This window comes from Ambystoma mexicanum, chromosome 11 (genome assembly GCF_040938575.1).
Source record: "Ambystoma mexicanum isolate Mex_15411 chromosome 11, UKY_AmexF1_1, whole genome shotgun sequence".
NCBI classification, from domain to species: domain Eukaryota; kingdom Metazoa; phylum Chordata; class Amphibia; order Caudata; family Ambystomatidae; genus Ambystoma; species Ambystoma mexicanum.
Genome location: NC_090934.1, coordinates 1,301,389,957 through 1,301,411,770, shown reverse-complemented (window position 1 = coordinate 1,301,411,770; position 21,814 = coordinate 1,301,389,957). Strand labels below are relative to the sequence as shown.

Genomic DNA, 21,814 nt, shown 5'->3' with positions numbered 1-21,814 from the left:
TAATGGAAACTAGCCTCTGTAAACGAGAAAACATTGGAAAACCCCATTGGTCTTGTATTGAAATTCTGTCAAATCATTTCTCCTTTCCAGGTAGATTCAGTGTTTCCGCGGAGGAAGCGTTAACTATGCCGCCAGCCATGCGACTCCCGCTGCACTGTGCCTGTATGATGCTATTAACCGTATCCCAGAGCTTGGCGGTCAGCTTTCCGGAGGATGACGAGCCCATTAATATTGTTGACTACCACTGTAAGTAATCTACACAGGGGCGAGGGGGTATAAAGGGGATATGGCATTATATCAAATGAGGGAGGTTACGTATCTGGTGATGTTTGCGCCGATCCATTAGCAATGCACATCTGCGGCTCTTAAACTGTCATATCATTTCAAGCACAGTAGAGGGAGCGTGTTTGCTGAAGATGTCCATCTTTAAAGGCATTTATATTCAAGGCATTGCCAAAGGAGTTTAGTCTAAACCCTTCTACAGCTGGTAGATACAGCTAATCAATGCTGTACATCGATTCTGCAGCTCCGTAATCCTGAGTGATGGTGTGTCCTGATTTTACTTGCAGATTCGAAGCAATATCCAGTGTTTAGAGGACGCCCTTCAGGCAACGATTCGCAGCACAGCCTGGACTTTCAGCTGATGTTGAAAATTCGAGACACACTTTATATTGCTGGCAGGTAATTCTCCTTTAATCTGTACATTAGATTGAAGTTGTTTTCGCTTAGGTTTGGTGCCCATACAGGCAGTTCATTTGCAGCTGTCCACGCGAAGTATGATAAGAAAAGTATACTGCAATCCCTTCTGCATAGCAATCAGCACAGCTCTTCCGCGGAATAGTTCTGCGGTTTTGCGCGCAGCATTAGTCTCTTGACCGCTGACACTGCATCTAACAGGGCATAGAAAGTGTGACCCGATTAAAGTTTTGCCCCTATCTGGAGCTGCAAAACAGCCAACATAGCTCCAGGAACCAACAACCACCCGCACTCCACAATGCAGCTCCGCATTCTTCACATTTCGTAGGGATCAAAATTAGGACTGGATAAGCAGGAGCTAAAAGCAGTTCCTGGGTATCCAGCATTAACCAGGGGACCAGGAGCTACCACTGGTTGACAAGGAATTGGCACGTAACGGTACGCAAATCTAACTTCCACATAAGATGCAAACATAATTGTGTGCATTATTTATGAACCCATATGCTTTAAATGTCATATAGATGATACAATGTTGTTACATCCCCAAAGATTTTCGGCTGAAAAAAATCATCGAAAAATATGTGGGTGGGGGTTGGGTAAGGGGATATAATGGGTGGGCGGTGGGGAATACGGAGCAGGAAATAGCAAAGTGGGGGTTTAGAAAAAAAATGTTTTTTCAGCCTAAAGAGTTTAGCAAAAAACTCTGCGAGAAAAAAAAAATACCTGGCGATCTAAGAACATAGAACCGTATAGATGTGTCGTAAAGTATATTTATAGATTGGCCCAAACGCATACAGGTCAGTTGTCCTGGTGAGCCAGAAGTTGCTCCCGATAGCTGTTGGTATCAAGCTAACCAGGCTCTTCTAGGCTGCAAGCAGGTGCTAAATATTCTCCCATCTCCCCTACATTTTGAACCCTGCTTCGGATCCTACAACATCAATTCACTAGTCATCTCTGCTAATTTTTTAACAGTTACCTTAATTACAATTTACTATTTGCATGCAATGCTCTTTTGCGCATGCCTACTCAGACTACTGCCTGCCAAAGGGCCATTCAACCTACAGCTCAAAGCCATAACAAATTGGGACAGGTGCTATACACATATCAAGTGACATCCCCTGAAATAAGAAGCCATTGGAAATTGAAAAAGTATACATTCTTCAGACAAGTTGGAATTGAAAAAATCATTTCCAAAGCATTTATTTTTGACTTTTGCATGGGCACTGTGGAGGCAATTATCTGGCATTCGTAATTTCTAGTTGCCATCAAATGCCCAGGTACTATCATCATTTGCTATGGTTTGCACACCATAGGATTCTCATGTCATCTTGATAACGTTTTCAGCTGCCCTATCAATCACCAGGGATTTCCTTCAAAAGCCAAGGTACCCACTCCATTACTGGGTATGGTCATCAAATGCCACAGTACTCGTATTATGGGTCAGGGATTGTGATGCCTGTGAGGGAAGTGAGCAGCACGCAGCCTACCTTTCAACCCAAACCTTTCAATGCAAACCCTTCCCTCCCCGTACATTGGGCAGCATGCCTTCCACAGTATTCCATTCTGTGTCTGTCCTTTTGCAATGCACAACCTTGCATGCAGGAGATAGATGCACCGCAAACTGGTGAGCATGCAGCAATTAGTAAATATCCTCAATCCAGCTACCCCATACATGAAATGAGTTGGAAATCTGAAACAAAAAAAGATATTTTAAGCTCGAGTCTTGACCCACTTTTGAACAGTACCCCCACATCCCATCCTTTGCTGCACAAAGGGTGCAGGCATTGTTATATGACTTATTATTCATGGTGTTTCATTAAGAATACATACTGCTAAGCCTCCTACAGAATTAGTTTTTTGTGTATTTTTAAGTATTTTCTACTGCTCACTTTAACTTAGTGTGTGAGTGATGTGCAGCACGTTACAAAACATGGTTTCTGCATGGTACTCAACCTTGCTGGCAAGTACGGAGAAGTATGAAACTTTGCTTTGGCATTTACTGCAAACAAGCTTTGCTTGCAGTTAATAGCAAATAAAAGTTTCATTGTGCATGACTTGCATTTGGGTGGCAGCATTGCAGCAAATATGATATGAGTCATTTATAACATGTCTGTACACACGTGTTTCTAGGCGTGACAAGACAAGGGAGGGAAGACAGAGGGAGGACGAAAATAAACTTACTAGGCCTTGTGCCATTCAGATCGTGCAAGTGCGAGATGCAAAGTGCAGGGGGGAGCGAGAAGGGAAGTGCCAGGGGGAGGGAAGGGAGAAGTGCACTGAGGGCAGCAATGCTCTGAGTAACAGCAGCCAGGGGGCCAAATATGAAGTGTGCTTATGAGGACCTGCACCATTTTACAGAAGGCACTGGTAAATATTTTGTCACCCGTCATTCACCATGGGAGGAGTGCATTTTTCTTAGGTCGAGTATATAAACTAAGGAACTTGCCCTGCAGGTCTAGGAGGGGGTTAGTACAATTTGCAAGGCCTGGGTAAGAGGGAAGAACAGATGAGCAAGCTTGCAAAGAGAAGCATTCCTTTGGCCTTATTGTTTGATTCCTTTGGGTGTCCTGGGGAGATATTCAATATGTGCTTAGTTCTGTATAGGGGCTGGGTTGCCACCCTTCAGGTGCTTGAAATCACCTAAACAGTAAATGCAGTATATGAAAGAAATGCCCATAAAAGCTACATTGCACCCAGTGGGCTGACCTTGTTTTGACTCTACTAAATCAACCCATCAGCCCTATGAAGGTACCTTCTGACAGTGTGTGTGTAACATGCATAAGGCTTGCATTGTCCACTGTTCCCTAACGCTGCATTGCATTGTTCCCAATAGAGATCAAGTTTATACCGTCAACTTAAATGAAGTCCCAAAGGCCGAAATGACACCGAGCAAGGTACAAAACTTACAGCATGTGTGTTGCCTTCAAATACATTTTTTCAGTCTTAAAAAAAAAACACTTGTATTAAAGATGATAAATGCAAGTTATGTTCCTTTTCTTTGAGCAGAAGCTGACGTGGAGGTCGGGACAGATGGACAGAAGGAACTGCGGCATGAAAGGCAAACACAAAGTGAGCCCACAAAGAGTCTATGCTTTATCACTGTCGAAATCCTTAGTGAAATGTAGTCGGTCTACCCCATGCGCATAGTCTGTTCTTAATAGTATGTTGTTTAACATTTTATTTTTATTAAGGATGAATGCCACAACTACATCAAAGTCTTCGTTCCAAGAAACGACGAGATGGTATTTGTTTGCGGCACAAATGCCTTTAATCCTGTCTGCCGTTTCTATAAAGTAAGTGTAATCTATACCATTGATCAGGCTGTAACAGTAGATTTCTGCAAACGATGAAAGTTATGGGCTGATAGTACTATTTTTGGAGAATGGTTAGGATGTGATAAGTACTACGTATGTAACGATCTAGTGATGTCAAAATATGTATTGTATTGCATTATCTGTGAATTGTATATGTGAAAAACTGGCAAAAAACGACATAGGAAAAATCCCTGAAAACCGAACATGCATTTTTGGTTGAAAACGCTGCTCGTCCAGCTAGCAAATCGGTGTCTATGCACTAATGCTTTGTGAAAGTATGCACAAAACTCCATGTTGACGATTTACATATATCCGCTGTTGGTACATTAGCGAAGAAAGCAGCAGTAGCTCAAGTTGAATGAGAGCTAGGTTTGTGCAGTAGGTTCTTGCCTGCCAAGTTGTAGCATTCTTGGATGCACTGTACCGCCATCTGGATATTCCTGGCTTAATGATGGGATCTCCCTTATGTGCTAAGCTGAAGGCCACAAACAATTGTTTTGTGTTTTTCGAATGTCTTGTATCCTGTTAATATAGTACATTAATGCGCTGCGAGCATCAAGTGTATCCAGACTTGCTTTTGTGTCTCATTTAGGATGTAGGGGTAAAAAAGCTGGCAGTCCAATTGTTTGATTAGCGTGAAACTCGTAGTACTTTTTTTATATAAAGACTGTAGATGTGTTCTGAAGACCATCTTATCATTCAGAATGCTAAGGCAGGGTTCTTCTGCTACTGCAATCTGTAATTTTGCTCATGTTGAGAATTTAAGTGGTAGCCACTAAAAAACGATCTTTGAGGTTAAACGTTTTAAGGAACATTTGTGCATAGGTTGAAAAGTAGGCATGATTCTATATAGTACACTGTTCATAACCCAACTTGGTGCTATTTTAGGCACTGTTACCCCCTCCATAAACTCCTTCACTACTGCTACGTGAGTTTGTGCTGCAAAGTTATGTGGGCTGCTAATGAGACAAATTAACGCCGAGTGAGTTATTCGATAGTCCTTGATCTGGAAAATGCATCAAGTAACCATACCCAGTTCTGAGCAATTCAAGGGATACTTATTGAATGGGTTGCACCATTTGTCATAGTAACAGAACTCTGGGGTAGTTGTCCTGGCTCCTTCGTGATCTTTGCAAACATTTCTGGGGCTTTTAAATGTCCATATTCTATGACCTGAGGGGCAAATATGTTAAGTACCTTATGTCTGCATTGGGGTGTGGGATCTTCCAGTGTCTTTGAGTGAGAAGCATGTGTTTGTACCCTATCTTATTGTGGGATGATACTGAAATTCACATTTTATGCAGTCAGCATACTTGTCTTGCCCACGTCGGTCTAACAAGCAGAACTGTCAATAATGTTTTTTGAATTTTGCTTAAACCCTCTGAATCATTGGTGTTGGGGGAGGAGAAGAATGAGTGCAAAGATCCCTATACAATTGTTCCATGATTGCATTGCCCCGTGGCCCCGTCATAGATGCCTCAAGATAACATGTAGGCATCTTTAGTTGCAAACAGATCTATGTCTGGACTTCCCCATAGTTGGAACTTGATTATGGTGTTTGGATCTATCTCCCAGTCTTGTGTATGGTGTATGTGACAACTTAATAGAACCCATATTTGAATCCTTGCACATTCCCTGCTACTAGTGTGATTCTGTTGAGACACAAGTGGCATGCATAGAGTCGCGCCTCCCTGTTTATTGACATTGTCAATTGATGTTATGCTGTCTATGTTTATGAAGGCCTGGTTGCCCATTGTTTGAGTGGATCACTATAGTTGTTGCTGTAATCTCCATCATGTTAATGTGTAGCGATGGCTGTTGTGTTCAAACCAATTGCACTTTGTGCATCCTCCATGAGGGGCGATTCACTACTCTAAAAGTGGTCATTATTACTATGGTCACCCAAGGAGATGGAAGTAAAAAAAGGTCATGCCCTTTGTAGGTTTTGTGCCTTCCACTTTTTTGAGGGACCGAACAACCTCTATTATGATACTTGAAATGTTCATGCTGCTCCACCATTGGACAATCCCCAGGTGATGCAATGCGGTATAGCCCGGATTTTCTTATATGGCCCATAGTTTTTCCCCGCGTCACTCACCTCCAAATGATGAATTCAGTCCGGCCACCAGTTAGCCCACTGGGACTCTCTGCCGGGTCGTCTATTCTCTCCTCTTCCCTGGTCACCCGGGGAAGGCTCCTCCGTGCCTCCACAATCGCAGGAAGCCACTTTACGTATTTGCCCTGCTCCTCTTCGTCACAGACATCTTTTCAGCAGAGCTGCAGCCACTTTCCTGTGACTCCCATATGTTAATTCCTTTATTTCAAACTTCTTGCTTCTTTATTTATAGTATGGGATTTAATTATGTGCCCCTTCGCACCCTCCTTGATGTTTTTGGATTTCATCATTGAATTTTCTGGCTAGGGATCATGGAAGTTAAAAACCTCTGGACGGCCACTTAATGAATAATCATGCTATATAATATCAGGAGCCATGCAGGCTTAATGGATGTAATCTTTCTTTATAGATTCTGCACTCAGGCTATACCAGGTGTTATGGGCCTGTATACCTCATTAAATGCCCTCTCTGAACTCCGCGTTTAGCTCTGTGTTCAGGACCCTGGTACGGCCGTGATTGAGGTCTATAAAGATAAATTACATCCATAAGATCCCCCATTCCCTCTAGGTATGGATACACATCTCACAGTGCTACACCACCGATCACACCTTTATGAACAGGTTTGGTGATATTATCCCAAATGGGAGGTCTTTGAACTAATAATGAAAGGAAACCACATGAAACCCTTTATTTTCTGTGTGGTGGCTGCATTGATTTATGAAAATGAGTATCCTTGATCAATTGTTGTCACATGGTCGCCCTACTGTGGCAGAGGTATTACTCTTTGAAGTGTTGCCCACAAAAACGTCTGCGTTTTTCTAAATTGTTTTGTGGACTTGGGTCCGGGATTGTTTGAAGACTTCCATTTTTCTTGGGAATGAGGGCACATGGTAAAAATAACTTTCTCTTTGGCTCCATTTTGTTAAAGGCCCTTCACCTTCTGTTCAACGGGACGTAGTCGTTATATATTGATGCGTCATCGCCTTGGTGGAATAGAGAAAGGCTTTTTGTCGTTCTAGGTAGTTGTTGCTGTCCAGAAAACTAAACTATTCTAGACTACGAACAAGAGCTAAATAGCTCCGAACATTTTTGATCCATATAATATAAGCATATATTTTACCCATACATCCTCCATAGATACCATAAATCCTAACATTTTGTTTTGCATGTATTCATCTCACTTCAATAAGTGCCGAGCAATCATTCCTTAAGACTTTATCAGTGCCACTAACCCCATATTCACTTGCTTCAAATCATCCGTTAATTCTCTTTTTTTTTTTTTTTGGTTCTTGCTTCCCTGAGAAGCATACTGCAGTTGGATATCAAAAGAAACCACATAGGCACGTCTGCACTATACTCGCTGATTGCATTTTATATCTGAATCATCTGATTGCAGACAGATTTGCGTATATCCTGAGGGATGAGTGTCAGTGGAAATCTGGTGGGTCCCTTTTGACAAAAGGAAGCCACAACTAAGATTTAATGCCCTGACTTCTTTGAGTGTAATGTAAATAGACGCAAGTCTTCATTTTCTGCCCTTAGCCGCGGCCAATATCTAATACCTCAAGTTAATACATTTGTGTAGGGTGGGGATCAACCTATTTCTGAAATCTGCTAAGTAGCTTTAAAGAATGTATTTTAAGTAAGATAGCATTCAACTAGGGGTAGCTTGAAAACTGTGATGGCAATACGCATCCTGTATAACGATTTCTTGATCCATTATTTCATTCTCCTTATTTCCAAAGGGAGGCATTTGAACAGAGAAATATTCAAGGAGAGTACATTTAAACAAATATGCCGCTTACTGTGTTTTCATTGCTGCCACCTTACACTTTGGAATTTTAACTGTGTAGTTTAAAAAAATATATATATATATTATATTGTGTGTTTGGGGTAGAGGTTTAGGGGTGACAGGTTGAGGTGGAGAGGACGGGAGAATGCACCCATTTAAAAAAAAACGAGTCCAAATATACAAAGACAACAAACTCTACTAAAAAGCATATATAAAAGTGGGACAGATTAGAGACCACCAGTGGGCACTGACGGAATGGATAGTTGACATTCTGTCTCCCTTGCGCCGCAGCGAACAATGAAAAATTAAAAGCCATGAACCTGAACATTATGTGTTCCAAGTAATCGCAGAAGTGGGAAGTAGCCCAGATGCCCTACACCAAAATCTGACACTCGCAGCTAACGAAACACAGAGATATCAGTGTTTGGAAGACAGCAGCCTGGATTATGACAGACCGGCCCTGAGCATCACGTACAATGGGGAGTGCATGCCACGAGAACTGACTCCCTCCTCTGCGCGGGTGCAGAGACGCAGCCGGGTATAACAATGTAGGTTTTCTACTGTGGTGAAGATAGCAGCCGGCGCGGCACGGAGAGACCGATGGCACATGCAGATAGCAGCGCACCTCTGTGGTTGCCCAGCTCCGGTGCTTGAGCTTCGAGCGGTCCCGTCAGCAGAGCAGATCGAGATCACCAGGCCACGCCACACCAAGAAAAGAGTCTTTATTCAAGCCTGCATCTCTGCGGCATCAAACAACACGGCCAAAGTTCTGTAAGGAACTGGCCAATCCTGTAGCAGCCTTCTCTTCTGTCATAGACATCTAGGACCTTTGCTAGGGCCTGGCTGCACACTTTATTGTAAAAACCCAAGATATCCTTTCCCCTCTCTCCTCAACACCACCCCATTCACCAACACCTCTGGAGCCTCCCTTGGCCTCTGCACTGCTTCTGCTCTCTTCTCTCACTCCCTTCACACCTGATGAGGTCACCAGGCAAGTCCGGTCTATGAAGGCTTCATCTAAACAGGTGCACCCATGCCCCTCCAAAACCATGAAGGACAACATTGACTCTCTAGCTCCAGTCTTGGCTGATCTCTGCAATCTCTCTTTTGCCACTGGAGTTTTCTCAACTTCTCTAAAGCACTCCCTTGTGCACCCTCTACTTAAGAAACCTTCTGCCGACCCCTCCATTCCTGCAAACTACCGCCCTATCTATATCACCCCTTTCCTGGGCAAACTCCTGGAGAAGCTGGCTATCTCTCAGCTAACCTTCCACACTGAAACTGCTGGTTGCTTCCACAACCATCAGTCTGGCTTTAGAGCATCCAGAGGCACGGAAACTGCTCTTCTGAACACCTGTGAAGACCTGCTCTCAAATCTCGACCCTAACATTCCCTCTGTCCTCATTCTTCTTGACCTCTCCTCTGCCATTGACACGGTAAAACACAACATCCTGATTGCACGTCTGCATGACACCCTGGGAATCACAGGTCATGCTCTGGCATGGTTAACCTCCTTCCTTTCCGACCGCCCATCGCAGGTGGAACTTGGGTCCTTTCTCTCTACTATCACTCTTTCAACCTATGACATTCTCCAGGGTTCTAACCTATCCCCCTGGTCCTTCAATGTCTACATGGCTGCCCTTGCATGTGTGATTGCCATTGTTGTCTCTAACTTCCAGTGTTATGCGGATGACGCGCAACTCTTCTTCAGGCTACCCTCAGCCACCTCCTCTACCTCACTCATATATGACTGTCTGCAATTCAGTCATGGGGTGCTGCAATCAACCTCTGCCTCAACGCCAGTAAGATTCAGATCGTTCACATTGGGACTCCTGCTACCGCTTTCCCACTCTGGCCGGCCTCCCTTGGCCCTGCGCCTGCACCCACCTGCGAGGCACAAAACCTTGGGGTCATCTTCGACTCCACTCTCTCCTTCTCCACTCACATTTCAGACATCTCCACTCACATTTCAGACATCTCTAAAAACTCCAACTACCAGCTACACCTCCTCAGATGTACTCTCCCTTTGTTCACCTTCCCCCCCAGCGGCTCACTGTCTCCAGAGCCCTGGTTCTGTCAAGGCTGGACTACTGCAACAACCTCTTTGTCAATTTCCCTGCTACTGCTCTACGCCCTCTGCAACTCATCTAGAACAGAACCGTGAGACTTATCCTTGGCCTCAAGCCCAAGGACCGCATGTCTCCGTTGCTGAAATCCCTCCACTTGCTTCCCGTGACTGCAAGGATCAAGTTCAAGACCCTCTGCATTGTCCACAAGGCTTTCTGGGGCCTGGGACCTACCTGTCCGCAACGTTGCCTACCTAAATACTGTCCTTCACGAGCCCTCCGCTCATCTTACCGCCAACCTTCTGCGAGTGAGCAGGTTCTCCAAGCAGAGATTTGGAGAGAGATCTTTATCCTCTGCAGGGGCCTTCCTCTGGAATAGCCTCCCTGCCGCACTCTGTCTTCAGCCTGATCTCCTTAAGTTCCTGGAAACTCCTTAAGACATTCTTCTTCACCTCTTCCTTCTCTCTCCCTCTACCCTGCTAACCTTTTGCTCCGCTCTATCCCTCTGTCCCTCCTTTTCTGCGCAGCCTGCTGACTGGCTGCCTGGTGTACCTCAGAGTCTCATAGGTCTCTCAGAACAGGGCGTAATCTGATGCAATTCAAAGCACCTAGGTTTCGTTTCACGTATGTGCTGCTAAAGAGCCGAAGGTCGGGATATTATGCCAACCAATCAGTGGGTCTTAGGGGCAACCTAACATACAATGTTGCATAGAACAATTTGCTGCTATTTTTTCTGCTATAATCAGTAGTATACATATTTGGAGGTTGTTCAGGGCGTGCCCACCAGATAAGGGGCATCCGGTAATATTGTTTGTACTTACATAGTATATAAGTAGATATGTTCCCCTAACCAATCCCTCCCTTCAATAGGTTTTATGATTTGCCACGTAGGATGTCATCATAGATGACGCATATTGGGGTATAAGACCTCTGTGTAATCAATGTTATGGGTGAGTGTGCATGCATTAGTCTGATGCCTGTCAGTTCTCCCTGCTTTATCAATTGAGAATAAATTAATAATTTGTCATATTCCCCGAGTCTTTCCGGTTATTTGGTCTGAGATCTTTATTCGTAATTCCATCTAGCACAAGAGACGCTTCAATGTGCTAGAGAACAATACAGACCCATTTATTTGCTGAACGCAGATGCCAAAATATATGCGAGCATTCTGGCGGAACGGCTGAACGCAGTCTTGCCAAGACTTGTAGATAATGACCAGGTTGGCTACATCAGAGTCAGGCAAGGAGTAGACACATCCGTAAGACCTTCAATCTCCTCACAGGAATTGAAGAGCGGGGAAGAAGGGACTCTCTGTTCATCAGTAGACATAGAAAAAGCCTTCAACAGAGTCGAGTGACAATTCATGGAAGTGACACTGAGGCAGTTTGGAATGGGCCCCAGAGCGCTTGCAGGTGTCCTGGCACTTTACCAAAACACAAGAGCGAGGGTTCTAGTTAATGGCGTGGCATCACCTGATTTCCAATTGAACCGAAGGACCTGTCAGGGCTGTCCATTCTCTCAGTTGATTTTCGCCCTCACATTGGAACCGTTGGCTATCCCCTCTGCACCCAAATACATGGACTAAAAAGGAGAGAAAGGGAGTACAAATTAGCACTATACGCAGATGACATTCTGGCTGATATAACGCATCCTGACGGGTCACTTCCGGCATTCCTTACGACTATTGCAGAATATGACCGGTTAGCAGGATTCAATATTAATCTAACCAAAACTGAGGCATTGCTGCTGACGGTCTGCTCTCCCGCCTGTGCCTGGTATACAAATTCAAGCAGACAACATAAAATATTTTGGGATATACATTACAGTGCAACTGGAAATATATTGGGTAAACTACCCGTCCAATAGGGAACAAAATAAAAAAAGAACAAAGAACTTTTGGACCGCGTCTAAAATAATGCTTCAAGCCCTCTCCGTAGTGTTCCCTATCACATTCCACTCTGAAATAAGAAAAAAACCCTCTCTCCTTTCTTTAGGCTGGGAAGAAACCACGAATAGCATATAGGACCCTGACTTTGCCTAAAGATAATGGGGGATGGGGAGTTGGGCGGATTCCGAGGTTTTTACAATTGGAGCTGCCCAACTCTGGGGGTTGGTTGATAATCTACAGGAATACAAGGTTAAACAATGGATTGCATTAGAGAACCTTCTTTATGCCACCCAGTCACCCAGGGAGACTGAATTTGGGTCCCTTATAGACGCATGCTGCATAGAAGAACGCATCCAGTGCTTTCGGTATTATGGCATCTTTGGAGATGGTCGAGAGAAACGGAGGGAGTAACATCATGGCCATTGCCACTTAGTTGTATTTGGACCCCCATCTCTAAGAGACAAAATATTGGATCCCATATGGTTTCAGCCTTATTATGAGGCGGGCCTAACGAGAGCAGGCCAGACATGGAAGGAAGGATGCTTCTGCACAAAACTGAGTTAGAACCCAACCTTGGTGTAACTAACCCACCGTTGATGTATCTTCAACTAAAGGTGGTCCTAATGACCCCGGCTGGGTGAATGAGCTTCAGCGCCCCCTGTCACAATCTGAGCAGATTCTCGACACTGATTCAGGTGGAAAAGGCCTAATTTCCACCCTATATACAGCATACTGTTGAGTGGTCATAAAGGTGTGCCTACCACTCAAAAACAGTGGACCGACAACCACCTGCTTAGTGAAGACAGAGATAAGGGGAACGATTTATAAGGCGGTCTGTTCCTCTACCATAGCGGTCCAATATAAGATGCACAATTGCAGATTGTTATTTAGATGGCACTTAACCCCATACAGACTTATCAAAATGTATCCTAATGTCAGCAGTCTCTATTGGAGAAACTGTGGTACAATATACACATACTGGCACATTTGGTGGGAATCCCCTTTAGTACACGCACTTCCTGCAGGTTAGGCATCTTTACCTTCAGGCAGCCTGCTATTTTCATTTGCCTGACCAGCGTTAGAAGAAAACTGCACCAGTAAACTACCGGATTTGTCTACTGTTCTCTGACAAGTTCCAGCTAGTAATCTATTTATGATCCATTTGTGTTCATTGACGCAGCTTTTGAGTTCACTTCATGAGGACTTGGTGTGCTCTCAGACAATGGCATGGCCAGAGGAGGGCTGCGCCCCTAGTACATTTAGCATGATAATAAATTAACATAGGTTAAGTTAATGCATCCTTAGGTTGTGCTTTCATGACCAGACACCGGAGCTCACACGGACAGCAGTGTATTTTGCGTGCACGTTTTGTGTGCACTGTGTGGACTATGCCAGCTTTTCTATGGCTGACTGTTGGAGGGAATAGGGCTACAGCAGAACAAACCTTTTTCTCCACCTCACCGAGCCACCCATGCGACCTATAAATGTCACTCTTGACTTTAGACTGAACTGGTCCATAAATGATATATATTCCCAAAGTTCAGTTGCTTGGGCAGGGCACTATTGGACCATGCTTGGCCAAGTGTAGGCATGCAGAACATCAATATTGCTTTTTTACATTTTGGCAGAAGTATTTTTAAGTTTGGAGTGTAGGAGAATGAAGATTCTGGAGCCACCAAGAGTACTTGTAGTGCAGGGCTCCACTAGGCCTCAAAACCTGCACTTTCCATTGGCTATTGGCTCGCGACTGACTCTTTCCAAGTAATATAGGGTCTGCTCGCTGAATAGGAGAACTGAGAGGCCGAGTGAATCTGTGTGCCTGACGAATGGCTTGCAACTTGAAATGGTTTCCCACCGCAGATGTAGCTTACTTATATGCAGACCAAGCAAGATGTCTTGAGTGCAAACGTTAACCCCGACAGTGTGTTTATCTCTCTGCAGTTGAATAGCTTGGAGTATGATGGGGAAGAAATCAGTGGCTTGGCGCGGTGCCCGTTTGATGCTCGGCAAACCAACGTGGCGCTATTTGCTGGTAAGAACTTGCTGAGTCATACAATGCTGTGACTCAACTTAAAAAGGGGATCCGAGGCATTTCAGTGAAAGCACAACACGGAATGGGGGTGTACGTGTTTTGAAATGTACGTTATGTACATTGGTGTGTTCAAGTGTGGGGGAGGGGTGTGCGTGTTATTTTTACATATTGCCTCGCATGCTTTTCTCCATTCTTGGACAGCCACTCCCACGTGATTAGATGTGCAACTGAAAAAGAAGGCCGTGAGGCCTATAATTACAGCTGGCTTTGACATAAGTGTGAGCATGTGGTTCATGGCTTATTTCCAAAGGTGTCATGTTAGGGTCAGGCAAACTTCAGCGTTCTTAATGTTCCATCACCTGCCCTTGGACATTTATTAACCCGTTGGTTTCTGCATGGCTCAGCGGGGACTGGACTGGCGTGTGCACGGGGCTTGGGGTGTATAAGACGTGCGGGGAGTAATCTAGCCTCTTGCACTCTGAGAACGATCTGATGTGGATGATACGTCGTCGTTTCTGTAAAGCATTCATATTTCTGCGCCTGCGTGAGGGAATCATTATAATCTCCCTCCACTTCCATGGCTCTATTCCTAAAATCTGCCCGCATTGTCAGACAGCACGTGACACAGAGGTCCCTCTGTTGTGGCAAATAAACCAATCCACCATGATGTATGGCTTCCATGCTGGCCTTTTTTCTGTCTTATGCAAGGACAGCAGGGGCCTGATTTGGAGGCAAGTCTTTTTGTCATGCCGTCAAGGAGGTAAAATCCACATGACCCCCACCTGCCCCTCCCTCCTGAAAATCATGATAGGACTGTGGCCCTCCAGATGTTTTGGACTACAATTCCCATGATCGCTCTCCATTGACTATGCTGGCTACAGGTGATGGGAGATGTAGTCCAAAACATCTGGAGAGCCAAAGGTTGCAGACCCCTACCCCAAATACATCAGGGAGGGCTAGGCCAACTGCGCTTGCCTGAGACTCATGACAGCAATGTCAGTGTGACCAGTAGCATCAATGCTGCCATTGCTGAAGTAGTGCTACCAACCCCAGTAACAACTAAGTTTGTCAGACTGTACGAGGGTCAACATAAGGAGATTTTATATATATTCTCAATTAGTACCCTGGACAGTGTGTAATGGGGCCTCACAGCCAATCAGGAAGCTGGTAGACGGGTTATACCTCTAGGTATCCCAAACTTCCTCAGTAGCATAAGCCAGCCCGAGGGCTGGTATGCCCTCTTTGGCTTTTGCCCCCTATTCCCCCACCCGCTCACCATTTCAACCTCCCCACCTACTGCCCTCCATAACCCACTTACTTGCAACCACCTCAACCTTCAACAACAAGAACACTTGCTGTTCTGACCCTTCCCCTCTGCGGTAACGGCCGCTATGGATATTTTTTAAGTTGAGAAACTTAAACCTTGCAGTTTCTCCACTTACAAAAAAGCTACTAGCACCCCGGAAAGCACGCAGGGTCCTAGTAGCAATAACCCCTCCATGAGCATACATTATATTTCTATTCCTGCATTTCAGTGTGGCGGAAGCCTATACCCAAACTCTAATCCTCTGCATGGCTATTATACCAGTCTGGGATGACGTGGTTGCCTAATACTGCTGTACACAGGGTCTTTTGAACATGGAGAGCGTTTCCCTAAAGGTCACTTAAATTAAAATTGCATGAATCATATTTATGTTTTAAATGCGACTAATGCTTTTTTTTATATTTGCACATGGAAACGTCTGTAGAAAATAGAGGTCTTTAATATATAAATAGTTAGTGTGGTGTAAGCGTGGGGAGCAGGCCAGGTGGACCTTTAACTGACACAGCCTAATATTAGGTCCAACTTCATGCAGTGTGCACTGCAGTCAGTAACCACACGTGCATGCTGCTTGAGTGGGTGTTTGCCCTCCAGGGTTCCTTGTGAACTCGGGGGAACTTCCGAGTGACAGTGATGCACCTCTGTCTATATGTGTTCCTGAAGCCTGCTGATTTTTGAGAGGGTGAGACAGTGACTTCACCCACTCTCATAGGTGCTCTGAAGGCTCCCTCTAAATGGCTGGGGGTGTTGTTCACCAGGGACAGTAAATTAGCATAGTATACACCTCATGCATGTAATTTGAAACCCATTTCAAACAATTCGCAACTGATTGCAAGACCGTCTCAAAAAATATGCACTTATTGGATGCAATGTAAAAGTCGACTACATTTGCAAAAAGAAAATGTAGCATTTTAAATTGTTTTTACCAAATGTCAATATTTAAACACTAAGGGTGTATAGAACCAAAAAAGGGGGGAACTGAGATGAAGAAAAAAAGGATAACGAAAGTAAAGAAAAGGGGAGGATAACGTGGGTTTCCCTCATTGTGCAATAAATAAGTTAGGAAAATAACTTTGAAGAAAAAAGAAAAACAAAATGACATGAGATGGTTTGAGGTGGAATAGGAAAGCCATTTAGATGAGTTGGCTTGCAGTGAGATGGCTGCAATGACTGTCCAAGTGCTGGAGCCCCTTGGCTTTCTTTGGGAGTGGGTCACCCAAGTCAAAGTGCTGCAGTCGCATTACACCCTTTCACAGCTGGTGGACCATGCAAGGGGTGGAGCAGATAGACAACCAGCTCTGTGATCTAGCCTGTTCCCACCAAAATGGAGCATTTTCTGGCTATATGTTGTGTAATGAGACATGGGTTTGGGCAGAGGCGAGCGCAGTTTCCCTCGTTGCCATAGCGGTCCCATTCAGTGAATAATCATGACCAGGGTCTCTGGTGGCATACCCACTCATTTAATACCTTGAAGTGTGCATGACCCACACAAAGCTGTGCACAGTGAGTTCTGCTGCCTCACTTTATATATGAATGGCCCTCAATGTCCAGTTAGTCACACACCATAGTGCTATGGCTTATGCACTTGAAAACAGACTCCTAAAGGGGGACACTGCGCGCATTCTGTTGCATTCGGGTGCAACCTTATTTGCACGTCCTTCCGGGTAGGCTTTCCAGAATCTCATGGGACACAGATCCACGTTAGGCCTTTGCATGCACGCGGAACAGTTTATTTCCCAAAACCTATCAGTGCAGCACCAATATTGAGAAATTGAAGCTTGCAGTTTGGGCTGCGGTTGATGCGCGGCCAGTAAAAATAGAAATTAAAATATTGTCAATTTAGAGCATGCTTTTTTTTATTTTGTGTGTGTAGATGGGAAGCTGTATTCGGCAACCATGGCTGATTTCCAGGCCAGTGACGCTGTCATATATCGAAGCATGGGAGATGGATTTGCTCTAAGAACGATCAAGTACGATTCCAAGTGGCTGAAAGGTAATTCTGAGAGTACCTCTTGGTGTTTTTATGGGAGTTCATTTCCAAGTGAATTGGCAAAATATATGCTACAATAAGCTGATAAAGCTAGTTAAGGAAGAGAAGCCCTGGTGTAGCACATTGTAGTATTCGAAGGATAATTTCCTCGGCTCACAGCTGATAAATTAAGGCCTTCATATGAGTCGCAATTCCCTATTACATGGGTTAATAATAGAATCTGCGGAAACAAGACAGCAGTAATACAAATCCTCTGGGGCCTTTTACAGTCCATTACCCGGCATTAAAGACTGCAGGTTGCTTTACGCTTGAATGCCCGCGCATTTGGACTTCTCAAAGTCTCCTGAATATTACAGTTCACTTTGTCTTGCATGTAACCGAGGAAGCCTGCAAGTCCAGCGGAGCGCGGTTTTGCCTTCAGCTCTCTGGGTGATATGCTATCTCTTTCTTTCTCCCACCAGAGCCGCACTTTCTTCATGCCATTGAATACGGAAACTATGTTTATTTTTTCTTTCGAGAAATCGCCGTCGAACACAATAACCTGGGCAAGGTGCGTACCAAGGATATGAGCCTGTATGGTCAAGCACATTAGGACATGTTTCATATGCATTTCTGTGGTTCTGTTTCCACGAATGCAGTGGTTCTGTTTCCACAAATGCCACCGTTCTGTTGCCATTGAATCTGAGGTTCCGTTTCCATGAAAGGCGCTGTTGGACTGTCTGGTTCGAAAGGTGTATGGTGTGGTATACATTCATACATCTAATTAGAGCAAAAATGAACCGTGTGCTATGTGTTAACTTGTTTCAGAAGCCTGCAGGCATTTTTCTTTGTTTGTCTCTGCCTTGCTGTGAACAGATCCTTTTCTTCAGGTATCTCTTAGCTTTGTGGTTTGCTTAAATCTTCAGAGAATTGCAGATGTTCTATTTTTGCCTGCTGTCAAAAAGACAACGCTACCAAGGTTCCCTAGTGCCTCCGGTTAATGAATATTTTAGTCGACTAATGTAGTTTGTTATACGTGTGCTACACCGCAGATATTCCACAGTAAAATATTAAACCAGTCTACGCTTGGTTAATTAAAGACTTGAACTCCCCTTGATTTGATTTTGTAAAGTAAGGGGGGCCCGTGGTGGGTAAAGGATGCGAGTTTGCTCAGTGATGCATCGACCGTGAACAAGCAACGTAGCCCGCATTGGTGTTTGCTTTCTGTGCAGGCATAGATAGAGAGGCAGATTAACGTGTAGCGGCTATCTTAGAAAAGGAGTCCCTGATCTTTTGTGAACGGTTTGTAAGCAATCTGTGTTCCTCCCTGGAGTTTTACTGTGATTCACCCTTTTGACTTGGCCCTCGGTTTCTAGGCTGTGCACTCTCGTGTGGCACGCATCTGTAAGAACGACATGGGTGGATCGCAGCGAGTCCTTGAAAAGCACTGGACGTCCTTTGTGAAGGCGCGGCTCAACTGCTCCGTTCCGGGGGACTCCTTCTTCTACTTTGACGTGCTGCAGTCCATCACCGACATAATAGAAATCAACGGGATCGCCACTGTGGTGGGCGTGTTCACCACACAGCTTAACAGGTGAGGGAAGAGCGGCCACGCTTCAAAGAAGGCCTCTTGACTGTCTTGTTGTTTCTAGAAGGCGGCGCCATTTTAGGTTGGGCTTTCACAACGTAATTTTGCTTTTCTCTGCAGCATCCCTGGCTCGGCCGTCTGTGCTTTTAGCATGGAGGACATTGAAAAAGTATTCAAAGGCAGATTTAAGGAACAAAAGACTCCAGACTCTGTTTGGACAGCTGTACCTGAAGACAAAGTCCCCAAACCAAGGTAGAAACGGGGATCAAAAGAGTGATGACAACAATGTCTTTATAGGACAAGTTAATGTAATGACATCGCATATTTCCACGTTCCTCTGTGTCTGCCATTGTTGCTGGTGTTTTGATCACACCCATGTTCCTGGTTTGGTTCTGCATTGACTTGTTTGGAATTTTATAAAAACAAAAAAAAGGAGATTTAAGGTCCCCATCATTAGATGTGCACCCAAGGGTTCCATGCACATGGTTCAATATGTGTATTTTGTAAATTCGACTGTCTAATCAAAATGTATGCTGCTTTTCTTTCAGGCCAGGTTGCTGCGCAAGGCACGGTCTAGCAGAGGCCTATAAAACGTCCACCGATTTCCCTGATGAAACTTTGTCCTTCATTAAATCCCATCCTCTGATGGATTCGGCTATCCCATCTGTCACCGAGGAGCCGTGGTTCACGAAGACGCGGGTCAGGTAGGCGGCCTCACAGAAGAACAGCGCAACATTCTCCTTGCGCGATATTACAGTGGATCTAAACAGAACTTTCTTCATCATGGCAGGTACAGGCTGACTGCGATTGCCATCGACCACTCTGCTGGGCCTTACCTCAACTACACAGTCCTCTACGTTGGCTCAGAAGCCGGAGTGGTGCTTAAAATCTTGGCAAAGACCAGCCCCTTTTCCCTGAATGGCAGTGTGTTATTGGAGGAGATTGAGGCGTACAATCATGCCAAGTAGGTATTCCGCTTAACCAAAAGACATGCAAGATGGGTAATGTGTACTATGGCTCGCTGCTGTTTTCTCAAGAAGTATTAAGAGGTTTGCGCATATATGCCCCTGGTTGATCTTTGTGTTTCTCCAGGTGGTTCCTGATCAGCACTCAGGTTTGTTGTACCATGACTGTATAGACATGCAAACGATCACAAACTCCAACCTTAATCCATAGTTCTCTTTCCTACCGACACAAATCTTTCCCGTACATTTAACTCTCCTCTTAACCTTTCTCTCTTCTCCAGTGGAATTTCCTGTTCGCTGGCAGACCACAAATCATTACTCTGGCCAAGTCTCTGCCCTTTTTAACCTCCAGGGTGGTGACTGGCACAGTGTAAAAAACTCTGAACATATCTGAAGCAGGTTTGGAGGGCGTCTGTACATTTAAAGGGCTGCCGCCATGTTGAGCAAGCTCAGATTGAAGTGTAATTAAAGGTTTATTTTAGCTTTTGACGTATTATGTTGTTTGGAAGCCCTATAACAACACACAGGCACTGCTTGCCTGCCTCCAAACATAGCACACAACATAACAACCTGCTAGGATCACTCACAGTGGCCACCAGTTTCTTACAAAGTCTCCCAATTTAAAGCAAACAATTTCATTTTGCAGAGCCCCCTCTCTGGTATGGTGAAATGTCTTACTGTAAGCACAGCGCCAGATACAGGGTCTGTTCAATAGGTTCTGGGGCCGGCAGAAGAAAATCAAAGATGACCGAGAGACTGTTGAGAATGCCAATGCCAATCGCACCCATGCGCTTAACTTTTAATGGGATACACGTGAAATATATACATTAAGTTAATGAGTGAATGTATGCAGTAAAGAGAGTACAACCCAAAGCCCATATTGCACACATGGAGGGGGAGAGGAGGTGAGCAAAGGATAAGCTTTCAAAACTGAATCTTAATATTGGTGTAATGAACACCGTGCCGCCAGCTGTCCCAACACGTTCACTACGTCTGCTCCTATTTGCTTCGCCCTGTCTGCCAAATTCAGGCTAGTCCCAGCCTGATATTTTAAAGGTTCTTACAGTTCAACTGCAGGTGACGTCTAGGGGCATGCTTTTTCCCGCAGAGCTCGGTCTGCCGCTGCTGCACCCGGTGTCAAGCAGCATATTTACTTGGTAATCTAGAAATGTTTTTTAAAATACTTTTTGGGAACCCAGTAATTGATAAAGGAATGGGACCATAAGATGTGCATGTTTAGTTATTGCAGTGAGTGTACTGTGCACCGGTTCTAGGTCAAAGTTTCGAATGCAAAGGATCGAATGACCAAAGGGTCGAATCAAAAGGACCGAAAACCAAAGGGTTGAATTTTTTTTTTTTAAATTTTTTTTTTTGTTTGGGGGGGGGGGGGGGGTGGCAAACCCCCTTTTTTGTGGTAAAACCACTTTTTTTTCCAAAATGGAAACCCAAAAAAAACAAATTAAAAAAACAAAAGAATTCAACCCTTTTGTTTTAGGTCAAATTGACTCTCACCTTTGGCATTCAATCCTTTTGAATTTGGTACTTTAACTGGACACCGTATCGCCCTCCACCCCTCTATCCGTCAGTGTCCCCCTGGCAACCGAGTTGCGTGTCAACGCCTTGCCCCAAGTGTATCCCCGGGAAGTGTTAACAAACAGTAAATTGAGAAGAGGCTATCATTCACCTGGCATCCATTACAGGGAAGGAAGCGCTACTCTGCCAAGGGGCGGGGCCAGCGCCACTGCCAAACAACCGCTATGCATACATTACCGGAAAAGGTGCATGATGTTCGCTGGCTATGAGGCGCCCACAACAGGGAGGGAGGGAAGTTTTAAAATGTATTTGAAAACAAATCGAGGTTGATTGATGATGCACTCAGCCATGTACTGATTTAAATGTCTCTCTCTGGAATGGAGCATTAGAATTATTGTAATCAGGCACTCCTGGGATTGTTATTCTGCACAGCATCCTGAAATGTATTAGACGGAAATCGTGCACATTTTCATGCCAGTTGTGTTCCTACTGATTGCCAAGAAGGGTAGGGCTCCTTCAGTACCCGCTGCGGAG

At 44.7% G+C, this 21,814-nt stretch overlaps 1 protein-coding gene across 4 annotated transcripts in view; it reads left to right on the top strand.

The window, feature by feature from the left end:
* The window catches only part of SEMA6D (semaphorin 6D), a 138,374-nt gene that overhangs the window by 104,683 nt on the left and 11,877 nt on the right, over positions 1–21,814 (top strand). For all 4 annotated transcript variants that reach the window (XM_069624802.1, XM_069624805.1, XM_069624803.1 and 1 more), the window contains exons 2-13: positions 91–246; positions 570–681; positions 3,530–3,590; positions 3,703–3,765; positions 3,888–3,989; positions 13,814–13,904; positions 17,099–17,218; positions 17,677–17,765; positions 18,571–18,788; positions 18,903–19,034; positions 19,331–19,486; positions 19,573–19,746. In XM_069624802.1, the coding sequence (XP_069480903.1) occupies positions 126–246; positions 570–681; positions 3,530–3,590; positions 3,703–3,765; positions 3,888–3,989; positions 13,814–13,904; positions 17,099–17,218; positions 17,677–17,765; positions 18,571–18,788; positions 18,903–19,034; positions 19,331–19,486; positions 19,573–19,746 (1,439 nt within the window). In that variant the 5' untranslated portion in view covers positions 91–125. The remainder of the gene's footprint in view (positions 1–90; positions 247–569; positions 682–3,529; positions 3,591–3,702; positions 3,766–3,887; positions 3,990–13,813; positions 13,905–17,098; positions 17,219–17,676; positions 17,766–18,570; positions 18,789–18,902; positions 19,035–19,330; positions 19,487–19,572; positions 19,747–21,814) is intronic.